This window comes from Dama dama, chromosome 31, assembly GCF_033118175.1.
Source record: "Dama dama isolate Ldn47 chromosome 31, ASM3311817v1, whole genome shotgun sequence".
NCBI lineage: Eukaryota > Metazoa > Chordata > Mammalia > Artiodactyla > Cervidae > Dama > Dama dama.
Window position 1 is genome coordinate 21,105,438 of NC_083711.1, and position 27,272 is coordinate 21,132,709.

The 27,272-nt window shown below is 34.9% G+C and overlaps 1 protein-coding gene across 2 annotated transcripts in view; it reads right to left on the bottom strand.

The window, feature by feature from the left end:
• Positions 1–27,272, bottom strand: part of NCAM2 (neural cell adhesion molecule 2) — a 550,011-nt gene that overhangs the window by 159,502 nt on the left and 363,237 nt on the right. For both annotated transcript variants that reach the window (XM_061134054.1, XM_061134055.1), the window contains exons 6-7: positions 6,983–7,100; positions 1,361–1,521 (exon numbers count right to left, since the gene is read on the bottom strand). In XM_061134054.1, coding sequence (XP_060990037.1) covers positions 1,361–1,521; positions 6,983–7,100 — 279 coding nt within the window. The remainder of the gene's footprint in view (positions 1–1,360; positions 1,522–6,982; positions 7,101–27,272) is intronic.

The following is a 27,272-nucleotide window of genomic DNA, read 5'->3' on the forward strand; positions in this document are numbered from 1 at the left end:
GTATTTCATATGCGCTCATTGAGATAGATTAAGATTATCCTTTGAAATTATCTCAAAGTCTATCATTTCTAATTATTAATTTAGTTTATACTAAGTCATGTTTAGCATTGCACATTTTAAAAAGAACATTTTCTTAAGTGGGAAATAATACTTGAATAAATTATATGCTTTCTATAATTTCTAATAATTTTGAGAATTGTTAGAAATAATGTATTTGTCTTTGTTCTATGTGAACAATTTTCTCCTGGTTCATAGCTTTGCTGATTTCTCATCATTAAAGATATTTTTGTAAACACATCTATGCATAACCCTTCTGAGAAACTTTCCAACATCATGATCTCCAAAATAATAGCCCTTTTTAGACTGATCTAGTTTCACATTCTTCTTAGAACACCTTATTATTCTAATTTTATTTTTATTTTAATATACTTTGGTATATTCTTTACTGTCTGTCTTACTTAACTAGAATATAGGCTTTATGAAAATCTCCCTGGTACAAGAAATATTTCTATTACAGCTGCTCAAGGACCAACTGGCCAAGGGTGTGTCCACAGGTATATACCATTCATTTTTTGGTCTAAACAGTATTGCTGCATCTGCCAAATGCAAACACTGGTCCCTTCTACTCTTCAAAGTACTCCTTCCTTCCTGCCCCTCTCATTGTTGGGAAAGTGTTGTGATAACAACATTGTTAAAAATGGAGAAAGCATACTAAATATTAGTAGTGCATATGATTCTTAGTGTTTGCTTTTTAAAGAGAATAATCATATTCTAAATATCCACCACCAAAATCTTCTCCTCTTACAAATATAATAGAAGCTAAATCAATAATTAAAAAATAAATATACTGATTTTTGTACTTTCTATAAGTTCTGTAAAGAAAGAGATATGGCTCTAATGTGGAAGGTATTTATATTGCATGTCCTTTTAATAAAATGAAAAGGGAATATTTAATCATGGTTACAGGTCAATGTTCCTAATTATAGCCTTTTGAATGAACTCTCGAAGTATATTAAAAGTAAAACAGAACCCAAAATGTGTCATTTAAACATTTATGAAGAACAACCCACAGATACAATATATTTCTTTATGTATAATTTAAAAAATTTTTATTCCAGCCTCTGCTATGAGTTCATCAAATATTTTATAAAAATTTACATGTGTAATCTCATATAATTCTTAAATAAATCTATCTTGTAGCTGCAATTTTAAAATATATTTTAGAGATGAGAAAACTAAAACTTAGGTTTAGAAATTAATTTAATTATAAGTAGCTCATATAAGTGACAGAGACATCCCCAATTTGATCCAGACCTTCCTCTAGACATCAAAGTTTTAACTACTATGCTATAATACTTACCAAAGACTTGGAGAAGCACCTGCTTTTCATCTTCTCCTGCCTTATTTGTGGCCTTGCAGATATAAGGGCCCCCATCACTATTGATTATGTTCCTGACAGTGAGTTCTGTATTGCTTCCTTTCAATGAGTACTTTTCATTTTCTTCAATGAACTTGCCATTCCTAAAGAAGGAAACAGGTTGATCTTCATAAATCTGAGTTCATTTTTCAGGATCAGATCCCTTTAGCATTTTGACCTATAATGTCAATCACTTCATGGCTACTGTCATTGATACATAAAGCTATATTCCAACTAAACTTATACATTTATTAGCTCAAAAAAATTTAATGCATAAGTAGTAACATTATACTTGAAAGTTGCTTTGACTTTAGAGGCAAGAATAACACTTGAGTTGTGTTGAAATCTTCACACACCTTAGGCAAAAGCACTTTTGTTAATTTCAGACTTGATTATTAGCAAAAATAAAAATAAAAAAAGCTTTATTCTGGTAAGTCAACACTTATCTATGAAATATATTTATTTACTAGGTTACAGGGACACAATAGACTTCCCCAATGCCTCAGGGTAAAGAATCCACCTTCAATGCAGGAGATGTAGGCTCGATCCCTGCACTGGGAAGATCCCCTGGAGAAGGAAATGGCAACCAACTTTCACTCCACTATTCTTGTCTGGGAAATCCCATGATTTCCCAGAGGAGGCTGGTGGGCTACAGTCCAAGGGGTCGCAAAACAATCAGACATGACTGAATGACTAACCAACAACAAGAAGTATAAAAATTTAGGGTCTCCCTTTAGGTGTTACTTCCTTGGTGGCTCAGATCGTAAGTAGTCTGCTTGCCATTGCAGGAGACCTGGGCTCAATCCCTGAGTTGGGAAGATCCCCTGGAGAAGGAAAGGCTACCCACTGCAGTATTCTTGCCTGGAGAATCCCATGAACGGAGGAGCCTGGCAGGCTACAGTCCATTGGATCGCAAAGAATCGGATATGACTGAGCAACTTCACTTTAGGGGTAGGGAGTTTTACCTGTCCATATGAATTTAAATTAAAAAGGAAATGTACACAAGAATTATTAGAAATTTTCTTAGAAAGAAACAATATTTTTCTGATATTCTAAATGATCTTTTCAGTGAGTTCTAGTTCTGCTTTCTAGAAAGTACTGCCACATATCTTAAAATAATTTGTATTTTCTATGACTCAATAACATCCATTTTTCCAGTTTTTATTGACATGTCTAAATATACCATAAAGTGTGCAAAAAAATTCACAAGTGGTGTACTACAACACTGGGCAAATACTAAACGGCAAATGTATACAGTGCTCTGCAATTTTATGCTTTTTCACAATTTCAGTAATCAAACATTTTCAAGTATGAATAATAAGATTTCAGCATTTCTGTCTAGAATTTTATGTACAGATAGGGCTTTTACCCCAATTCTTAATCTGGTCAATAAAGAAGTATTCATTTGTATCATCATCAATTAGAAGTTTTAGCAATTTGTGGCTTAAGACTCACTTTCTTTCTCTTTTTCACCTGGATAAATACAATTAGCCCATACATGTGCATTTTCCCGCCCATCCTCATTCACAGGTAAGAGAACTAAACATCTAAATATGGTTTCCCCACCCCTCAATCCACAGATGAAAAGGCTTAGGTTTACACAGCATTATAAGCAGCAAGTTAAGTAAATTCTAGTGTTTTTTATGATAAAGGGATTTTTCTTTACTTTATGTGAAATACTGTTCTAAAGGTTTGAAATACAGCAGATGAGTGGGACAAAGCCACTTATTTGAAGAATTCATAATCTGACTGGCAGTAATAGAGGGTAATATAGATCCCATTAGTGCATTTATTCATAACTTTGTGTGTGTGCTGGGAGGAGTGAGGGACCTATTATAACAGAAGAGAAAGAAAAAGATGATGGTTGGAATACTCTGTGAATTTTCTTGGGGAAAAATCCATGATCTAGGCTTTGACATGAATGGGTATGTCTTGAAGAATTTAAAGCAGTCAATTTGTAAAGATCAGGGTGCTCAGGGCCAGTGCACTGGGATGTCCCTGAGGGGTGGGATGGGGAGGGAGCTGGTGGGGGGGGTTCAGGATGGGGACACATGTACATCCAAGAAAATTCCCAGAGTATTCCAGCCATCATCTTTTTCTTTCTCTTCTATTATAATAAATTAATTATTAATTATCAGCCATGGCTGATTCATGTCAATATATGGCAAAAATTGTTACAATATTTTAAAGTAATTAGCCTCCAATTAAAATAAATAAATTAATTTTTAAAAAGAGATCATGTTTCCTTAAAGAGTTCAGTTTAAAAATACTATTAAAGAATAATAATTCAGGTACTAGTTCTAATTGTGTCCCTCCCAATAAACCTATTATATAGAAAGTAGTCATTGTTATCCATAATGCATTTCTGTAAAATGTCCATGTCTGGAAAAAAACAAATAAACAAACTCTCAGTGGATCCAGACAGGGTCTCTGAAGTGTAGTGGAAGACAGAGTTCTCAGCTGGGGGAAGTTAAAGTGACTAGAATTTACAGGTTTAAAAAATAAAAATGTGAGAAGGCACAAGAGAGAACTGAAGAATCTGCAGAGCTTTCCCAATCAATCTTCTTAAAAAATTTTATAGGAATGTAGTTGATTTACAAGGCTGTGGTACAGTGTATGCAAGTAAGGCTTCCCCAGACTAAGGAAAGAACCACTAGAATAAATAAAGCACAGTAATACCAGGAGCTCACCATAGACCAGGAAGAATTTGCATTCCTTCGATCCAGAGTAGAAAGACCTCCTAAAACACAAGGTATTAAATTGCCTCCTTACAAGAATATTGCTTCAGTAATGAAGCCAAATTAATCTTATACTGAAAGGTTGCTCCATATCCATCTAAAAGAGCTTTAAAGCAAATCTCAAGAAGATCAACTTCTCCCAAGTACCTTAACTGCATCCAAAGCTAAAGTAAAAGAAAATGAAAATATCCAGCACCTGAAAACATAAAACTCTCTACCTGGCACCCGATAAAAATTGGCAGGATAGTAAATAGGCAGGAAAATATGACCTATAATAAGTTAAAAAAAATCAATTAGTATAAAATATTCAGAAAAGACACAGATGATACTATTAGTAGACAACATCATTTAAATAGCTATTACATTCTATATGCTGAAGGAAGTCATATATGAGCTTGGTAAGAGAAGAATAGAAAACAAACAAAAAAGGCTTCTAGCAAACTTACAGACAAAAAAGGTAGAATGATGAAAAACACTCTGGCGGAATTAACAGCATATTAGACATTACAAGTGGGTTTAGTCTAAGGAATGCAAGGTTGTTTTAATATTTGAAAACCCATGGAATACACCAATTAAAACAGTTAACAATACAAATCCACATGGTATTCTCAAAAGAATAAGTATACGATTCTCAGAAGAAGAAACATTGGAGCGGAAATGAAGAAAGTAATATTCAGAGTTTCTGTTTTTATCCCCACTTTGGTTTTCATGTCGCCAAGTGCTTCTGGTTTTCTTTGTGAAAAATTCTTATTTTTCTTCAATGCTTGGTCTTAAATTACCTTCTTTACTGACTTCACTCACACTTCTTGGAGATAGTATCACTATGCAACAGGCAGTCTGGATTTTTCTCTCTGTGCTGCTGCCCTATGCTTTTTGGAATTTTTTTTCACAAAAATAACATGTATGTGAAAGTGGTAGTCACTCAGTTATGTCCAACTCTTTGCAACCCCATGGACTGTAGCCCACCAGGCTCCTCTGTCCGTGGGATAAGGATACTGGGATTGGGTTGCCATGCCTTCCTCCTGGGGATCTTCCCGACACAGGGATCAAACCCGTGTCTCCTGTGGCTCCTGTATTGCAGGTGGATTCTTTACCGCGGAACCACCGGGGAAGTCCAAACATTTCTATATACACAGGTAAATACATCGCAGTAAAAACTTCTCTCTGATACCAATTTTACCTCCTTTAAGAATAGTACCATATATTCCAATTCTCCCACTGTATAGTATACATCCAGCAAGTAGAATATCTATTATTTTATTCCAGTCAAATGATGAGACTAATGTCATATGAAAAAAAAAATGGAGATGCAGAACTATGGAGTTAAGTTATTCAATTATAGTAGCCTCTGATTCATTCTAGACTGCATGATTTTTATATTTCCACATACATATGAGAATTTTGAACTAATATTAAACTTAAGAAGAAAATCTAAACCAAAAGGCAGTCTCTCCAGAAAGATAAAATGGTGAGAATAAGATTCTAAAATGATATTTGTTCACCGTAATGAATGATCCAAGAGCTTTTCCTTGCTGTGGTTAGATCTAATATTGACTGTTAAGGGTACACATTAGAAACCAGAAGTCTCTGAGAAACATGATAATTATCTGGGGTGAATGTATTAATGTTTGATGTGTAATCACCTTAAAAATATCAACAGTGTGTCAGAAAGGAATTAGCAAAGAAAGTCTAAAAACACCTGTCTGAAGAAATATCTTGTTTATTGCTACCTGCTATGCTAAGTGGTTAAATAAGGACTTGAAACCTGAAGATAATATCAGTAAATGCTCAGAAAGTAATGAAAAATAGTTTTGAATTTCAATTATTCTCCTTAAAATGTTATTTAAAACCTAATCATTCTTATGGGCAATTTTGTCAACTTGAATATATTTTTTTCTTGTTTTCTAATTGTTTTCTTGAAGCTATTCTATAGCATATGATTTATAACATGATATTTATAAATTTGCTTCAGTAGTAACCTTAATTAATAGCTAATACATGTTTAAAAGACTCCATTTTTAAACTTTCATTGTCTCCATTTTAACAGCGTGAGTCACAACCTAAAAGAATGGAATATTTTCATATCTGTTCTATGTTAACAGAAATCAAATAACATTTAAAAATTCAGAAAATATATAAAAGTGAATTGTAAAACAATAGATTTATAATAGAGACTTTATTCATCTGAATCTTTATATAACATTAAATTTATTATAATTTAGCTCTAGAAAATTACCTTTATTTGTCATAATATAGTATGCGAACAAAACATACAATTATGTTTGTGTGGGTTAATCGCTCAGTTGTGTCTGACTCTTTGCAATCGCTTGGACTGTAGCCCACCAGGCTCCTCTGTCCACGGGGTTCTCCAGGCAAGAGTACTAGAGTGGGTAATCATTCCCTTCTTCAGGGATCTTCCCGACCCAGGGACTGAACCCAGGTCTCCCACGTTGCAGGCCGACTCGTTACTGTCTCAGCCACCAGGGGCATACAACAGTGGCATCTTACTAGATTTCCCACTTCTGGGCACTCTCCAGTAGTAACAGTAAAATGGCTGAATCAGTCACAGGGCTCCTGGACCCATTTTAGCCAGAAACATGCCTGTTAGACTGACCAAAGCTATAAACGCAGCCTTTGACTTGTATTAAATCACTGTGTTGCTCTCTTCAACAATTTAACCAACTGAACTGGAAACAAAAGCCTCATCATTTTTTAAATGAAATTCAAAAATAATGGTTTCCTTCCAGACAAAATGATAAGATTGTAAGTATTTTCCCAGAAGCCTGACTATGGACGCAAGGCAAGAGAGTGTGGGTACATAACCTACCTGTACCAGGAGATGGTGGGCTCAGGAGAGCCTGAGGCCCTGCAGGAAAATGTCATCTCTTCTCCTCTCTCCGCTGTGGCATTAAAAGATTTCTGAGGCATTGTGATCACTGGTGGCACTGAAAAACAGAAGAATGTAGATTAAATAAAGATGAAAAATAGTTTACCAACACCATTGAGACTGTTTCACCATTGCCTTTTTTTTTTTAAAGCTAAGCTTTAAAACTTGATAGCTCACCTCTGTACTGAAATCAAAAGGACTGACCTGACGGCATAGAAAAATGACTTTAAAATCACAGATCTGCCTTCTAATGTACAATAATTAGTGTAATGCTATTTTACTATTTTTAATCTATCAAATGAGACTAAAAATAAACTAGACATTTTAGAAAATATATATCCATATTTATATTTATATATACACATGCTTTTATGAACGATTACTTACAAAAAGATAGACAATACCACCCTGGCTTACATCAATACTGTTAATCTACTTGGAGCATAAATGGATTTCCTATTTGGGTTCTCATTGGTGTATGTAATTCTATAAGCAATCATTCACAGCTTCAAGACAGGGCTTTCAAATTAAGTGTCAAACCATAATGTTCCCTCTGATTAACCACACTTAATTTCTTTAAACAACTATAGAAGGTTTTATGAAGAGAGACTGCTTAATCCATAGAGAGTATGAAATAGATTTTCATGAACAATTCAATTTTATAATTAAGCTTCCTCAATTTCTAACTAATTACATTGCAAAAACTGTATATGTTGCACATTTTGAACATGTTGAAACTGTTACTGAAATGCATTGTTTGCAATAAACAAATCAATGCCATCCATAACAGAAGCTAAATTTCAAAGTAAAGCATACATTTTTATTTAATGCACACTTTTATGGTTTTCAATTGAATATGATGAAACATTTATAAAATTAATTATTTAATATGTTTGAGTTTTACTATCCTGAACAACATGACCAGACAGGCATTTAGATGTGTGATGATAATTAAATATTTCAATAGCATTCAGGTCATCATTGATGCTACATTAGTACAACTGATGACGGGATAGGAACTGTTATATATCTTAGTAATTATGCACATTAAATCAGATTTCTGCCTTTATGAATTCAAATACAAGGTGCATGACCTGACATGCTGTCTGTAAACTAACATAATAATTACTAGCATTAAAATAGGATGGATTTTTTTTTTTTTTCAGATGTTAACTCTGCATTTTAAGTCATTGAGATTTGACTTTTTGTACCCTGTTTTCTTCTCTTATAATTATGGGAGAAAACAGTTTATTCAACATGCATTGCTTTTTCTTTTGTTATTTATAAATGTAGTGGCAAGGACACTATATTTTTATTGAAACAATCAAGATTTTTTTTCCCTTAAAGAATTATGATGAAAATGAACTATTTAACACAAATTCTCTCTATAGTATTTATGTAGATAAAAATATTTTCAAATGGAGAATCATATTTTAGCTCTTGTCCAGTTACTGTTACTAATCTAAACAAGTTATTTATTCTTTATGATAATCTTCTTATCTATAAAGTCAACTGTATATGCTGGATGATCTCTCAGAATTAGCAAATATTAATCTCTGTGTTTTATGATATATTAACTCCACTAATGATACATGTGTTCTTATTTGTAGTGCAGATTAGCAGAAAAATATTAACATTGCATATTTAGATACTTTGAGGTACTCTGAAGAATAATTCTAGAACTATTTGGAAGAAAAAAATGCAATAAAATCTGCAGAGATTTTCACTAGTTCAGATGCCAAGATATTCTGACAGTTTGTTAGCTCCTGTTTAGACAATACAGCATTTTTATGTATATTAACTTATGCTTCTGAATTTACTGTTGAGCTGGATTAAATACTTTTAAAAGAGAAAACAATCATATTTCATATGAATTTATTTTTTCCTCACAAGGTCAGCACCTACACTATTTTAACTGTTTTTAAATGTCTTTTTTGGCATAGGACCACATATAAAAAATTCAGGATTAATAACTTTACCAAGATTTATATTCCGTATCTGTTAAGTACCTGGAGAAGGGTATGGCAACCCACTCCAGTATTCTTGTCTGGAGAATTCCATGGACAGAGGAGCCTGGCAGGCCCCAGTCCATGGGGTTGCAAAGAGTTGGACACAGCTAGATGACAAATACACAAACACATCTGTTAAGTAGTCAATTCTTTCTAAGTTTCTCTTTTCATAGTTTAGCTTCAAGAAACATTGGAATGTGTAGAGAAATAGCTCTATAACTTATGTACATGTAGGCTTTGATTCACCTTAACATTACAATTTCCCTCATTGGCTGCTTATGTACCAAAGATATCATTAATTTGATATCTCAATTCCCCTTCATCAATAGAAGACTCCTGCTAGACTAATCCACTCTTCTTCTGTGTCTTGCAGTCTGTCTCCACCCACTTTACCTCAAGTATTTTTGGAAGATAAAGAATATGGTATTAACTGTGAAATACTTGTATAGTCCTAGTTAACCAATACAATAATTTCTCCAATTTTATGCAGGATAAGGATAACAAACCCCACTCTACCATTGTCAGGATATCAACTCTTTTCTAACTTACTGATTATTTGGATCTGTCCTAAATATGGATTATCAAATATATTCATATATACAAGCTCCATCTGGCAGAGGACTAGTGTCTTAAGACTCAGCCTTTTCTAAATTACTTTTTCTTGTTTATAACTTTTAAGGTTCCGTGACACTTAGACACTCACACAAGAGAGTACTTGGGGAAGATAGCAGAGGCGGAAGCAACAGGCATTTGTCTCCACACCTACACAACAACTGCACTAGCAGGATCTGTCTTATGTAACTATCTTGGAACTGCCAGGTCTACTGAATGTTTGCAACTTCTAGACAAGGACATGGAAGGTAAATCTTGGTTAACACTGATCAACTTATGTTGTACATGTACAGAAGCAACTACCTATCACCCTTCACATCTGAGGCAGGCAGCTGTACACACGTTTCTGGCATAAGTAGCACATAAAAAGCCAGGATAGGAAAAAAAAGGCTTTTTTATTAAGAAATCAAGGATCTGTGCACTAATCCCTGACTGAGGCTTTTGATCACAGAGGTAAAGATATAAAGAGGCAGTGGCAATTGTTGTTAAACCTCCCACAATTGTTGTAAAATCCTGGGATTTAATTAACTGTCATCTTTTAATGCCTCCCTTTTCTTTTTCTTTTCTTTTTTTTTTTTTTAATCCTTTTGCAGTGGGTGCTCATTCACTTCAGTTCAGTTCAGTTCAGTCATTCAGTCGTGTCCAACTCTGCAACCCCGTGAACCGCAGCACGCCAGGCCTCCCTGTCCATCACCAACTCCCGTAGTTTACCCAAACTCATGTCTATTGAATCGGTGATGCCATCAAACCATCTCATCCTCTGTTGTCCCCTTTTCCTCCTGCCCCCAATCCCTCCCACCATCAGGGTCTTTTATAATGAGTCAGCTCTTCGCATCAGGTGGCCAAAGTATTGGAGTTTCAGCTTCAATATCAGTCCTTCCAATGAACAGCCAGGACTGATCTCTTTTAGGATGGACTGGTTGGATCTCCTTGCAGTCCAAGGGACTCTCAAGAGTCTCCTCCAACACCACAGTTCAAAAGCATCAATTCTTCAGCACTCAGCTTTCTTTATAGTCCAACCCTCATATCCACACATGACTACTGGAAAAACCATAGTCTTGACTAGAGAGACCTTTGTTGACAAAGTAATGTCTCTGCTTTTTAATATGCTATCTAGGTTGGTCATATGCAACTCTTTGTGACCCTATGGACGGTAGCCCTCCAGGCTCCACAGTCTATGGGATTCTCCAGGCAAAAATACTAGAGTATATTGCCATGCCCTCCTTCAGGGGATCTTCCCATGTCTCTTATGCTTCCTGCATTGGCAGGCAGGTTCTTTACCACAAACAGAACCTGGCCAGATATTAAAGACTGGGACAATTAAAAACAACTCCATATAATGGACATATTAGAAAATGACCAAGCATGTTGGTGGCTTAGACGGTAAAAAATCTGCTTGCAATGCAGAAGATCCATGTTCAATCCCTGGGTTGGGAAGATCCCCTGGAAAAGGAAATGGCAACCCATTCTAGTATTCTTGCCTGGAGAATTCCAAGGACAGAGGAGCCTACAGGGCTATGGTCCATTGGGTCATAAAGAGTTGGACACGAATGAGTTAGTAATGCTTTCAAGCATGTTCAGGGAAAGATGCAGGCTTAGAAAATACCAGAGGCTACCTCAAATTTATCTCAGTTTGATCTTTGTTTGATCTCAGTTTGATCAGGGACACACTTTGATAATAATAACAAAGAATCAGTCATAGTAAACCCTGTGATTGAGAAAGAATCTGATTTCCATGTGCTGTGTTAAGTCACTTCAGTTATATCTGACTCTTTGTGACTCAATGGATTGTAGCTCACCAGACTCCTCTGTCCATGGGATTCTCCAGGCAAGAGTACTGGAGTGGTTTGCCATGGCTTTCTCTAGGGGATCTTCCCAGCCCACAGATGGAACCCACGTCTCTTACATTTCCTGTGTTGGCGGGCAGGTTCTTTACCACTAGTTCCACCATAGTAACACTTCTTATATTCAAATGTCCAATTGTCAGCAAAAATATCACAAGGCATGCAAAGAAATAAGAAAGTTATGGCGCATTGAAAGGAAAAATTAAATCAATAGAAACTGTCCCTGAAAAAGAGCTGAGGGCAGATATACTGATAAACACTTTCAAACAACCATCTTAATGATGCTCAAATAACTGAAGGAAGAATTGGAGAAACTGAAGAAAACAATGTATGAAGAAAATGGAAATACCTATACAGATAAAGAAAACCTTTAAAAAATGGACAAAAAGAAATTCTGAAACTTAAAACTACAATCACTGAAATAAAAGATTCAATAGAGGGATTCACAGGCAAATGTGAGCAAACAGAAGAATCACTGAATATGAAATAAGGTAATGAAAGTTCTTGAATATGAGCAACAGAAAGACAAAAGACTGAAGAAAAGTGATTACAACTGAAGAGACCGGTGGGACATAACCAAGTAGGCCAACAGTCACATGGTAGGAGCCTCAGAAGGGAAGTGGGAGAAAAGGGGACACACTGAATGCTTGAAGGAATAACGGCTTAAAACTTTAGCCATGAGTGTAAAACTAAGGTTAATTCAAAGAGGACCAGGAGAAGATGCATTATAATGGAATTCTCCAAAGGCAAAGAGAAAATCTTAGAAAGCAGTAAGAGAGGAATGACTCATCACATACAAGGGATCCTCAATAATTTTATTATCAGCAGATTTTGCATCTAAACCTTTGGAGGACAGATGGCAGTGGCTAGATATATTTGAAGTGCTAAAAGGAAAAAAAAAATCTGTCAACCAAGAAATCTAGATCCTGGAAAACTGTCTTTCAACAGTGAGGGAGAAATCAAGACTTCCAGATAAGTAAAAACTGAGGGAGTTCCTTACTACTAGACCTGCCTTGCAAGAAATGCTTAAGGGAATCCTGCAAGTTGAAACAAAAGGACACTAGAAAGCAATTCAAAGCCATATGAAGAAATGAAGAACTCAATAAAAGTAAACACGTGGGCAATAAAAAAGCTAGTACTATTCTAATGGAAGTTTGTAACTGTACTTTTTTTTTCTATAAGACTTAAGAGACTAATACATTTTTTAAAAATATTAATATAATTTTAACAATATTTTATAACTGGATTTTTTCAGATCCCTTTTTGGGACACAAAAGATATAAAGATATAATTTTTGATATCAACAACCAAAAAGAATAGGGTTAGCTGTAAAGGAGCGGAATTTTATGTTACTGAAGTTAAGCTGGTATACATTTAAGTTGGAGTGTTATAACTTTAGGACATTAAGTGCAGTACCACCAATAACCACAAAGAAAATAGATACAAAATATATACAAAAGGAAATGAGAAAGCCATTTTAAAATTTCACTATAAAAAAACAAACAAGAAGACAGTAATGTAGGAAATGAGAAAAAAAATTATAAGACATTCAGGAAACAAATAAAAACAGACAAAATTACTTCCATCCCTATCAATAATTATTTTAAATGTAAATGTATTAAACTCTCCAATAAACATACGGAGGTTGGCAGAATGGCTAGAAACTGAAAAAGTTATGTCCAAACTATAAGAGATTCAGTGTCAATACGAAGACACAAATAGACTGAAAGTAAACAGAAATAGACATGACAGCCATAAAGAGCAGGGGTGACTACCCAAATAGACAAAATAGACTTTAAATAAATTCATTTTCTAAGAATTTGCCCAATTCTTCCCAGTTATCCATTCTACTGGCATATAGCTGCTCATAGTAGTCTCTTATGATCCTTTGTATTTCTGTGTTGTCTGTTGTAACATTTACTTTTTCATTTCTACTTTTATTAAGTCTTTTTTTTCTTGATGAGGCTAGTTAATGATTTCTGAATTTTTTTATCTTCTCAAAATACCAGCTTTTAATTTTATTGATCTTTGCTATGTCTCCATTTCTTTTTCATGTATTTCTGCTTTTATTTGTATGATTTCTTTCCTTCTACTACCTTTTGTTCTTTTTGTTCTACTTGATTTAGGTGTAAAGTTAGGTTGTTTAATTGATGGCTGTCTTGTTTCTTAATTTAAGCTTGTATTGCTATGAACTTCAATCTTTCTACTACTTTTACTTTATCTCATAGGTTTTGAGTTTTCATTGTCATTTGTTTCTAGGCATACTGTGATTTCCTTTTTGATTTATTCAGTGATCTGAGGGTTATTTAGAAGTGTGCTGTTTAGCCTCCATTTGTTTCTGTTTTTTATAGTTGTTTTCCCCTGCAGTTGATACCTAATCTTACAGCATTTTGATCAGAAGAGATGCTTGAAGTGATTTCAATTTTTAAAAATTTATAAGGCCTGATTTGTGGCCCAAGATCTGATCTATCCTGAAGAACGTTTCATGTGCACTTGAGAATAAATTAAATCTATTTTTTATAGGTGAAATGCCCTTTGACAAAATTCAACATACATGTTTGATAAAATATCTCTATAAAGTAGGCATTGAAGGGACATACTTTAACATAATAAAGGCTATATATGACAAAGCCACAGCAAATATTATTATCAATGGTGAAGAACTGAAAGCATTTTCTCTAAAATCAGGAACAAGATAAGGGTGTCCACATTCACCATTATTACTGAACAGTTTTGGAAGTCCTAGCCTCAGGAAACAGGAAAAAAAAAAAGCAATCCAGATAGGAAAAGGAGAGGTAAAACCCAAGCTGTTTGCAGATTCTCTACACAGAAAACCCTAAATATGCCACCAGAAAATTATTAGAGCTAATCAATGAATATAGTTAAGATGCAGAATATAAAATTAATACACAGGAATCCCTTGCATTCCTATACACTAACAATGAAACAATCAAAAAGTGAAATTAAGGAAACATCCCATTCACCATTGCAAAAAAAAATAAAATAATTAGCTATAAATTTACATAAAGAGACAAAAGACCTGTGTGCATAAAACTATAAGACACCGATTAAAGAATCAAAAACGACACAAACAGATGGAGAGATATACTATGTTATTGGATTAGAAGAATCAATATAGTGAAGATGACTACACTACCCAAAGCAACCTGTAGATTCAATGCAAACCCTATCAAACTACCAATGATATTTTTCACAGAACTAGAATAAATAATTTGACAATTTGTATGGAAGCACAAAAGATCTTGAATAGCCAGAGTAATCTTGATAAAGAATAGAACTATTGGAATCAACCTTCCTGATTTCAGATGATACTACAAAGCTAGTCATCAAGACAGTATGGAATTGGCACAAAGACAGAAATATAGACCAATGGAACAAGATAGAAAGTCCAGAGATAAATCCATCCACCTAAAGACATCTTATCCTAGACAAAGGAGGCAAAAACATACAATGGAAAAAGACAGTCCCTTCAACAAGTTATGCTGAGAAAACTGGTCAACTACATGTAAAACAACAGAAATAGAACACTTCCTCAGTCCTTTCCTAACAACAACATACACCAAAATAAATTCAAACTGGATTAAAGACCTAAACATAAGACCAGCAACTGTAAACCTCTTAGAGAAAAACAAAGGCAGAATAAATCAGAGCAAGATCCAATATGAGACTCTTAGAGTAAAAGAAATAAAAACAAATGGGACCTAATTAAACTTAAAAGTGTTTGCAAATGAAGAAAACTAAAAGCAAAGTGAAAAGAAAAATCTTCAGAATGGGACAACATAATAGCAAATGAAACAACTGACAGAAAATTTATCTCCAAAACATAAAAGCTCATGCAGCTCAATACCAGAAAAACAAAGAAACAAACCAAAAACTGAGCAGGAAACCCACACAGACATTTCTTCAAAGAAAACATAAACACATAAACACATGCCAAGATGATGAGCATCACTCACTATTAGAAGAATGCAAATCAAAACGACAATGAGGTCTTATCTCACACTGGCCAGAATGGCCATCATGAAAAAGTCTACAAATGATAAATGCTGGAGAGTGTGTGGATAAAAGAGAACATTCTTACACTGGTGGGGATGCAAATTGATATAAGCACTATGGGGAACAGTATGGAGATTCTTAAAAAACTAGAAATAAAAATACCATATGACCCATCAATCCCACTACTGGGCATATACCTTGAGGAAACATATTTGAAGAAGACCCATGTACCCAATGTTCACTGCAGCACTATTTACAATAGTTAGGACAAAGAGGCAACCATTGACAGATGAATGGATAAGGAAGCCGAGGTACACATACACAATGGGATATTACTTTGCTCTAAAAAGGAATACATTTGAGTCAGTTCTAATTACGTAGATGAACCTAGAGCCTATTATACAGAGTGAAGTAAGTTAGAAAGACAAAGACAGATATTGTATTGTAAGTCATATATATGGAATCTAGAAAGGCAGTATCAGTGATCTATGCATAGGGCAACAAAGGAGACACAGACATAAACAGACTTCTGAACACACTGGGGGAAGGAAAGGGTGGTATGATTTGAGAGATTAGCACTGAAACATATAAATTACCATATGTAACATAGATAACCAGTGGTATTTTGGTGTATGAGGCAGGGAACCCAAAGCCAGTGCTCTATGACAATCTAAAGAGATGGGGTAGAAAGAGATGTGGGAGGGGGGCTCCAGAGGGAGGGGACACATGTACACATATGCTTGATTCATGTTGATGTATGGCAAAAAATGTCACAATATTATAAAGGGACTATCCCCCAGTATGAACCCAAGAGAAGAAGATATTAAGACAAGGTGGCAAGAATACACAGAACTGTAGGATAAAGGCCTTAATGACTGGATAGCCATGATGGTGTCATCATTCATCTACAGTCAGACATCCTCGAGTATGAAATCAAGAGTGCCTTAGGAAGCATCACTACGAACAAAGCTAGTGGATGTGATGAAATTCCAGTTGAACTGTTGCAAATCCTAAAAGATGATGCTGTGAAAGTGCTACACTGAATATGCCAGCAAATTTGGACATCTCAGTAGTGACCACAAGACTGGAGAAGATCAGCTTCATTCCAATCCCAAAGAAGGGCAATGTCAAAGAATGCTCAAACTCCCACACAACTGTACTCATTTCACATGCTTGCAATGAGATGCTTAAAATCCTTCAAGTTACAATTCAACAGTACCTGGACTGAGAACTTCTAGATGTACAAGCTGGATTTATAAAAGGCAGAGGAATCAGAGATCAAATTGCCAACATTCGTTGGATCATAGAAAAAGCAAGGGAACTCCAGAAATACATCAACCTCTGCTTCACTAACTATGCTGAAGCCTTTGACTGTGTGGATCACAACAAACTGGAAAATTCTTAAAGAGATGGGAATACCAGACCATCTTATTTGTCTCCTGAGAAACCTGTATGCAAGTCAAGAAGCAACAGTTAGAACCAGATATGGAACAACAGACTGGTTAAAATTGGGAAAGGAGTATGTCAAGGCAGTATGTTGTCAACCTACTTATTAAACTTATATGCACTTTATGCAAAAACAAGATTGAACACATTTCTCAAGAGCATATAGGACATTTTCCAGGATAGCCCATATGTTATACCACAAAATAATCTTAAACTAATAGAATACAACAAAAGAATAATCTCAATCCAGGCTAATAGAAGAAAGTTAATAAGATTAGAATAATTTTTTTTTTAAACTGAGAATACAAAAATAGATAATATTATTGAAATCAAAAATTGGTTGACTAATAAAATCAACAAAATTGAGAAAATTTTAGCTTAGGTGGACTAGTGAAGAAAGATAAAACTTAAAAGATTAAAATTAGAAATGAAAATGATATCATTAACAATTCTAAAGGAATAAAAAGGGGCTTTTAAGAAGAGACTATAAAGAAATGTATGCCAACATACTGAATACCCTGGAAGAAATAGACAAATTTGTAGAAACAACATATAAAAAACAAATCAAGAGGAAGTTGATAATTTGAGTATACATATACCAAGAAATGTAATTGAATCAGTAATAAAAAATATTCTGACTAAGTAAATACCTAGACCTCTGGCTTTACTGATGAGTACTAACAAACATTTAAAAAAAAAAACTAACACCAATTGAAAGTGAAGGAGGAGAGTGAAAAATTTGTCTTAAAGCTCAACATTCAGAAAACTAAGATTGTGGCATCCGGTCCCATCATTTCATGACAAAAAGATGGAGAAACAGAGAGAGACTTTATTTTGGGGCGCTCCAAAACCACTGCAGATTGGGACTGCAGCCATGAAATTAAAAGACTCTTACTCCTTGGAAGGAAAGTTATGACCAACATAGATAGCATATTAAAAAGCAGAGACATTACTTTGCCAACAAAGGTCCATCTAGTCAAGGCTATGCTTTTTCCAGTAGTCATGTAAGGATGTGAGAGTTGGACTATAAAGAAAACTGAGTGCCAAAGAATTGATGCTTTTGAGCTGTGGTGTTGGAGAAGACCCTTGAGAGTCCTTTGGACTGCAAGGAGATCCAACCAGATCATCCTAAAGGAGATCAGTCCTGGGTGTTCATTGGAAGGACTGATGCTGAAGCTGAAACTCCAATACTTTGGCCACCTCATGCGAAGAGTTGACTCATTGGAAAAGACCCTGATGGTGGGAGGGATTGGGGGCAGGAGGAGAAGGGGACAACAGAGGATGAGATGTCTGGATGGCATCACCGACTCAATGGACATGAGTTTGAGTAAACTCCAGGAGTTGGTGATGGAAAAGGAGGCCTGGCATGATGTTCCATGGACTTGCAAAGAGTTGGACACAACTGAGTGACTGAACTGAACTGAACTAAACACCAATCTTCTCAAACTTTTTTAAAATTAAAGAGAAGGATACATTCCTTAAATAATTCTATTTAGACCAGAATTTACTCAGATGACAAAACCAGTAAAAAAAAACAACAACAACAAAAACCCACTCCCCCCAAAAACACTACAAGCAGTATCCTTTACTAATACCCCATGACCAAGTATAATTTGTTCTTGAATCAAGATGTTTAAACATAAGATCAATGAATTAATAGATCAAATTAACAGAATGAAAGAAAAATCACTATATAAAACATGATTTTCTCAATTACTACACCAAAAGGAATTGAGAAAATTCAACACTTTTCATGAAAATACTAAAAATCTTAGAAATAGAAAATAATTAAATCAACATAAAAGATCTATATATGAAAATCACAACATTATACTCAATGGTTAAAGACTTATGAGGAACAAGGTGGTGATACCCACTTTTCCTACTTCTGTTTAACACAGCACTGGAAGTTCTAGCCAGAGTAAAAATTTAGGCAGGTAAAAGAACTAAAAGACATTAAAGTTGGAAAAGAAGAAGTAAAATTATCTCTGTTTACAGATGATAAATTCTTATATGTATAAAACCCTTAAGATTTCACACACAAAAACTTTTAGAGATTAAAAAGTAAATTCAGTAGACAAAGTCGTCACACAAAAATCAATTCCATTTATACATACTTATAATAAAAAATCTTAAATAGAATATACAAAAACAATTCCATTTGCAATAGTATTCAAAAAATAAAATGCTTAGGAGTTATCTAAACCAATGATGTGAAACTTGTACAATGAAGGCTGTAAAACACTGTTGAAAGAAGCTAAATACCTAAATATCTATATAAATGCAAATATATCCCATGTTCATGAATTGGAAGTTTTAATATTATTAAAATATTAACAATATCCAAATTTAATGCAATCCAAATAAAAACCCCAATTGCCTTTTTTTTGAAGAAATAGAAAAATCTGTTCTAAAATTTATTAGGAATCTCAAGGGACTCCAACTAGTTACAGCAATCTTTTAAAGAATAAAAATCAGAACACACACTTTCTGATTTTAAAAAATATTACCAAGCTACAGTGATCAAAACAGTGTGGTACTGCCATAAAGACAGACATATATGTCAATGAAATATAACAGATAAATAAAATAGAAATCCCAGAAATAAATCTTTGCATATATTGTCAAATGATTTTTGACAGGAGGCCAGGACCATTTCATGTTGAAATGATAGTCTTTTCAACAAATATGCTGGGAATACATATATCTACATGCAAAAGAAACTAGGACTCTTATTCAAAATCACAGACAAATTAACTCAAAAGGAATCAGACCTAAAAATCACAAATTTCTTACAAATAAATATAGGATAAGAACTTCATGACACTGGATTTGGTGATGTTTTCTTGAATGTGACACCAAAGGTGGAGGCAACAAAAGAAAAAAGGACTAAAAAGCCTACATGCAAAGTGGGAAATATTTACAAATTGTATATCTGATAAGGTATTAATATTCAGAATACATAGAGAACACCTAAAAATCAACAACCAAAGAACACAACCCAATTAAAAAATAAGCAAGAGGATTTTAGCCATTTATCCAAAGTAGATGCACAAATGGCCAATAAGCACATGAAAAGATGCTCATCATCCTGAGGGGATGCAAGTCAACTGTACTGTTAGTTGCTCAATCATGTCCAACTCTGTGACTCCACGGACTATAGCCCACCAGGCTCCTCTGTTCATGGGATTCTCCAGGCAAGAATACTGGAGTGGATTGCCATTCCCTTCTCCAGGGTATCTTCCTGACTCAGGGATCAAACCCTGGTCTCCTGCATTGCAAGCAGATTCTTCACCATCTAAGCTACAAAACTACAATGAAATACAATCTCACATCTATTAGGAAGGCTACCACTAAAAAAATAAACTAAAAGAGCAAGTATTAGTGAGGATGTGGAGGAACTGGAACTTTTTGCATTGTTGGTAGAATGTAAAATGGAAAACTGAAAAATCTATACAAAGAGAAATTCTATCAGAGGAGACTTTAGCCTTCAGGGATAAAGAAAGAATAAGAGAAATGCTAAATATCTGGGTAAATATAATAGTTACTTCTCCTCTCGAGTTCTTTAAAATATGGTAATGATTGAAATAAAACTGCTTTAATACTGCCTGTGTGAGTTTTCACTAAATTCGATATAATATAATGACTACTATGAATATTAAGACAAAGAGTCTTAAGGAAAATAAGGAGCATGTCTTAAGACATAAGGATTATAAAGATCTTTAAGGTGCTTCAGTTTCTACAATCCAATTAAATATTGGTAAAATACTGACTCTAAGTTAAAGCGAAGTGAAAGTTGCTCAGTGGTGTCTGACACTTTGTAATCCCATGGACTATACAGTCCATGGAATTCTCCTGGCCAGAATACTGGAGTGGGTAGCCTTTCTCTTATCTAGGGGTTCTTTCCAACCCAGGGATCGAACCCAGGTATCCCCACACTGCAGGCCGATTCTTTACCAGCTGAGCTACAAAGGAAGCCCAAGAATACTGGTGTGAGTAGCCTATCCCTTCTCTAGCAGATCTTCCTGATGCAGGAATCAAACTGGGGTCCCCTGCATTGCAAGTGGACTCTTGACCAACTGACCTGGCACAGTACATTCACAAGAGCAAGCACAATCACAAAGAGCAAAGAAAAAATTTACAGATACAAGCATAATAGATAAAATAGGACACCAAAAAATATTCACAAGACCCAGAAGAAGGCAGAGAAGCGGCTATAGAAGGATGGAAAACAGAAAGAACAAACTGAAAATAAACCAAAAACAAAAATTAAGTATAATTTTCTAATCACATGAATCAAATAACATATACTCTCAGAATGAATATAGTAATCAACTCAACTCTATATTCTCTATAAGAAAACCACTTAAAATATAATAATGCAGGTAGATTAAAAATAAAATAATGGATAAATATATACAATCAAACACTAACCCAAAGAAAGTTGGAGTGGCTATAAATATCAAAGAAAGGAGATTTCATAGCAAATAAAATTACAGAATCAAAGGGGGGGATATTTTATAATGATAAAAGAGTCCATTTATTAAAGAAAAAAAAAGACACTATTCCATGTGTATTCACCCCACAAAAGAGCTGAAAAATATAAGCAAAAACTGACAGAATGGGAATAAGAATTAGATGAATTCACAATCGCTCTTTGTGACGTCTAATCTAAGAAACTAGAAAAAGAAGAATATAATAAAGCCACACCAAGGAAAAGGAAAACAATTCTACAAATAAGAATGGGTATCAATAAAATAAAACAGAAAACAAACAATGGAGAATTTAACTGCTACTGCTGCTGCTAAGTCACTTTAGTCGTGTCTGACTCTGAGTGACCCCATGGACTGCAGTCCACCAGGCTCCTCCGTCCTTGGGATTTTCCAGGCAAGAGTACTGGAGTGGGGTGCCATTGCCTTCTCCGGGAGAATTTAAAGACACCAACAAATATTCTTTCAAAATGCAACATAATTAATAAACCTTAGGAAGACCACCAGGATAAAGAAGAGATGACACAAATTGCGAATATCAGAAATCAAAAAAGATATTTCACTACAGATGCAACAATCCACTAAAGGATTTTTTTTTTAAGGAGTAATACAGACAACTCTAAGTACACAAATTCAACAATGTTGAAGAGATAGAACACTTCCTTGAAAAATTACAAGCTACTGAAACTAACTCAAGATGAAACAGGCATCTCACATATTTTTGTAAATACTAGAAGTACATCACATGTGGTTAAAAGCCTTCTAGCAACATCTCTAGAATCAGACAGCTTGTCCAGTGAACTTCATCAAAAATTTAAAGAAAGAATACAATTTGTACACAATCTCTTTAAAAAAAACACGAGGGAATATTTCTTGACTCATTTTATGAGGGCAGAATTATAAGGATAAATTAATCGAAGACAGTATAGGAAAACAAAACTATAATACAAAGCAATATCACTCATTTAAGTAAGCACAAATATATTTACTGAAATTTTAGAAAATAAAGTCCTGCAATATATATATACAAAGAAAATACATCACCACCAAGTGGAGTTTATTCTGTGAAATGTAAAAGAGGCACAATAGTAAAAAAATCAATGAGTATAATTTAAGAGTTTAAAGAAGAAAAAACATTCACTAATGTGAAGTAATACTGTGAAAACATTTATCAAAATTAAACATCCTTTCAAGATAATTACTCTTCACAAACCATGAATGGAAAAGATTTCTTTATCCTGATAAATGATGTCTTTCCAAAAACTTCCAGCTAACAGATGACATTCAAGTAAAAGAGTGAATACTTTATTTCTAGAACTGGGAACAAGTAAGGAAGTCCCCACTCAATACTCCTATAAAACACCATCCTGGAAGGTTAATACAGTAAGACATAAGACATAAGAATAACAAGCATAAAATTAGAAAGGAATAAATAACTTTAAGAACATTTGCAGATGCCTTGTTTTTACTGAAAATTTAAGAATCTAAAAGATATTCCTAGAAATAAAAATTTTATGCAGCATAGTCACAGAATATACAAAAAACACACCAAAAACAACATTATTTCTATGTGCATACTTTCAAGAAACACTGAAATTAAAAATCTTAAAAAAAAAAACAAAACATCAATAGTACCCAAAACATAATGCTTAGAACACAATTAATGAAACAAAATTCATGTACCACAAAGAATGCTTAAAACTACCAAAAGTCAAATAAATGAATAAGTAAATACACAAAATACATTAATAAATGGAGAGTTATACCCTGTTCATATACTTGTAGAAAAAAACAAAATAGTGTCAAATTTTCCAAAATTTATATCAATGCTAAAGAATTTTAACTAACATCTTAGCAGTATATTGTTTCATAGACCAACATGTTCTAAAGTTTAAACATAAGCAAAATGTATTACAATTTCCAAAATGTTTTTGTAAAAGAAGAGTAAGTCAAAAAAAAAAAAAAGAAGAGTAAGTCATAGAAATCCTACCACCTGATTTTGAAATATGGGTAAATTTATGATAATTAGGCCAGTGTGATAATGTTACAGGGGTAGACACATAGATTAGTGGAATGAAGAAGCCCAGAAATAGACGCTTACAAATAGGAAAAGGAGTACTTCAAGGCTGTATATTGTCACCTTGTTTATTCAACTTATATGCAGAGTATATCATGAGAAATGCTGGGCTAAATGAAACACAAGCTGGAATCAAGACTGCTGGGAGACATATCAATAGCCTCAAACATGCAGATAACACCACACTTATGGCAGAAAGTGAAGAAGAACTAAAGAGCCTCTTAATGAAAGTGAAAAAGGAGAGTGAAAAAGTTGTCTTAAATCTCAACATTCAGAAAACTAAGATCATGACATCTGGTCCCATCACTTCATGGCAAATAGATGGAAAACAGTGGAAACAGTGACAGACTTTATTTTTCTGGGCTCCAAAATCACTGCAGAATGTGATTGCAGCCATGAAATTAAAAGACGCTTACTCCTTGGAAGGAAAGTTATGACCAACATGGACAGCATATTAAAAAGCAGAGACATTACTTTGCCAACAAAGGTCTGTTTAGTCAAGGCTATGGTTTTTCCAGTAGTCATGTATGGATGTGAGAGTTGGACTATAAAGAAAGCTGAGTGCTGAAGAATTGATGCTTTTGAACTGTGGTGTTGGAAAAAACTCTTGAGAGTCCCCTGGACTGCAAGGAGATCCAACCAGTCCATCCTAAAGGAGATCACTCCTGGGTGTTCATTGGAGGTACTGATGCTGAAGCTGAAACTCCAATACTTTGGCCACCTGATGTGAAGAGCTGACTCATTTGAAAAGCCCCTGATGCTGGGAAAGATTGAAGGTGGGAAAAGAAGGGGACAACAGAGGATGAGACGGTTGGATGGCATCACTGACTCAATGGAAATGAGTCTGTGTAAACTACGAAAGTTGGTGATGGACAGGGAGGCCTAGCATGCTGTCATGGTCCATGGGGTCACAAAGAGTCGGACACGACTGAGCAACTGAACTCAAATGAACAATACCACAATGCCTTGAAAGTTTTCTTTTACAAAGTGTGAAGGCAACTTAATTGAGAAAGGATAGTCTTCTAACGATTTTTAAACAATTGGTTAAATTGGCAATTCCCTTTAACTCAGATGGTAAAGAATCTGCCTGCAATGCAGAAGACCCAGGGTTAATCCCTGGGTCAGGAAGGTCTTCTGGAGAAGGGAATGGCAATTCACTTTAGTATTCTTGCCTGGAGAATCCTTTGGACAGAGGAGCCTGGAGGGCTACAGTCCATGGGGTCACAAAGATTAGGACATTACTGAGAGACTATACTACTATACAAATATGTGAACTGGATCACAGAACTTAATTTTTATACTAAAGTTAATCCCAAGTAGATCGAAGACCTAAAGTTATAACATAAAAGTATAAAACGTTTAGAAGAAAGTTGAAAGAAAATCTTTGTAACTTTTCAGAAGATGATCTTATACATGGCAACAAAGATAGACGTTCTTGAATCCTGTAACTGAGATCTGGTGCAGTCAAACAAATAGAATAAATATTTAAAAACTAATCCAAAATCTACATAAGGCAGAAAAAGAAGAAAAGGTGAACAAAGCACAGATACGAAAAACATAAAACAAATAACAAGACTTAAATCCAGCTAAATCAATAAGATATTTCATGTAAATTATTTAAATAGCTCAGTACAAAGGCAGTGGTGACCTTGGCATAAGTTCTCTTGGAGGAGGTCATCATTAACCCTACCATAAAGCCACCAAGCAGACGACCCACAAACTGGAGAACAATTATAGCAAAGAAGTTCTTGCACTGAGCCAGACATGTGTGAGTGTCCAGGAGTCTTGAGTGGAGGTGTGGGTCGACAGTGACCTGCTGAGTGCTCGGGGGCACAGACTGCAACAGTCACAGGAAGCCCAGCATGCTGGCATATGTCTTTTGGAAGGAGGCTGCCTTTATGGCCATTACTCCTACCATAGTTTGGCCTCAGGCCAAACTACAGAGAGGGAACACAGCCCTTCCCATCAACAGAAAATTGGATTAAAGATTTATTCAGCATGGCCCTGCCCATCAGAACAAGATCCAGATTCCCCCACAGCCAGTCTCTCCTTCAAGAAGCTTCCAGAAGTTTCTTATCCTTCAGAGGGCAGACAGAATGAAAACCACAATTACATAAAATGAACCAAACTGATCACATGGATCACAGCCTTGTTTAACTCAATGAAACTATGAGACATGCCATGTAGGGCCACCCAAGATGGATGAGTTGTGGTGGAGAGTTTGACAAAACGTGGTCTATAGGAGAAGCAAATGGCAAACCACTTCAGTATTCTTGTTTTGAGAACCTCATGAAGAGTATGAAAACGTAAAAAGACATGACACTGAAAGATGAATTCCCCAGATCGATAGGTGATCAATATGCTACTGGAGAAGAATGGAGAATAAGCTCCAGAAAGAATGAAGGGGCTGAGCCAAAGCGAAAAATATGCCCCATTGTTGATGTGACTGGTGATGGAAGTAAAGAACAATACTGCATAGGAACCTGTAATGTTAGGTCCATGAATCCAAGGTATACTGAAAGTGGGCAAACAATAGACAGCAAAAGTTAATATCAACATTTTAAGAATCAGTGAACCAAAATGGACTGGAAAGGGTGTATTTATTTCATATGACCATTATATCTACTACTGTGGGCAAGAATCCCTTAGAAGAAATGGAGTAGCCAACATAGTCAATAAAAGAGTCCAAAATGCAGTACTTGGTTGCAATCTCAAAAGGACAGAATGATCTCTGTTCATTTCCAAGGCAAACCATTCAATATCACTGTAATCCAAGTCTATGCCCCAACCAGTAATGCTGAAGAAGCTGAACAGTTTCGTGAAGACCTAGAAGACCTTCTAGAACTAATACCAAAAAAAGATGCTCTTTTCATCATAGAGGACTGGAATGCAAAAGTCAGAAGTCAAGAGATACATAGAGTATAGGTAAGTTTGTCCTTGGAGTACAAAATGAAGCAGAACATACTGGTCATGGCAAACATTCTCTTCAAACAACACAAAAGATTACTCTACACATGGACATCACTGGATGGTCAATACCAAAATCAGACTGATGATATTCTTTGCAGCCAACAGTGGATAAACTCTGTATAGTCAGCAAAAATAAGACCAGAAGCTGACTGTGACTCAGATCATGAACTCCTTATTGCAAAATTCAGACTTAAATTGAAGAAAGCAGTGAAAACCACTAGGCCATTCATACATGATCTAAATCAAATCCCTTACAATTATACAGTGGAAGTGACAAATAGGTTCAAGTGATTATATCTGATAGAGTGCTTGAAGATCTATGGACAGAAGTTCATAACATTGTATAGGAAGCAGTGATCAAAACCATTACCAAGAAGAAGAAATGCACAAAGATAAAATGACTGTCTGAGGAGGCCTTATAAATAGCTGTGAAAAGAAGAGATGCAAAAGGCAAAGGAGAAAAAGAATGATATATCTACCTGAATGCAGAGTTCCAAAGAATAGCAAGGAGAGAAAGGAAAGCCTTCCTAAGTGAAAAATGCAAAGAAATGGAGGAAATTAAAAGAATGGGAAAGACTAGAGATCTCTTCATGAAAATTAGAGATACCAAGGTAACATTTCATGCAAAGATGAGCACAATTAAGGACAAAAACAGTATGGATGTAACAGAAGCAAAATAAAAAGAGATGGCAAAATTAAGCAAAATTAAGAAGAGATGGCAAGAATAAACAGAAGAACTACACAAAAAAGATCATAACGACACAG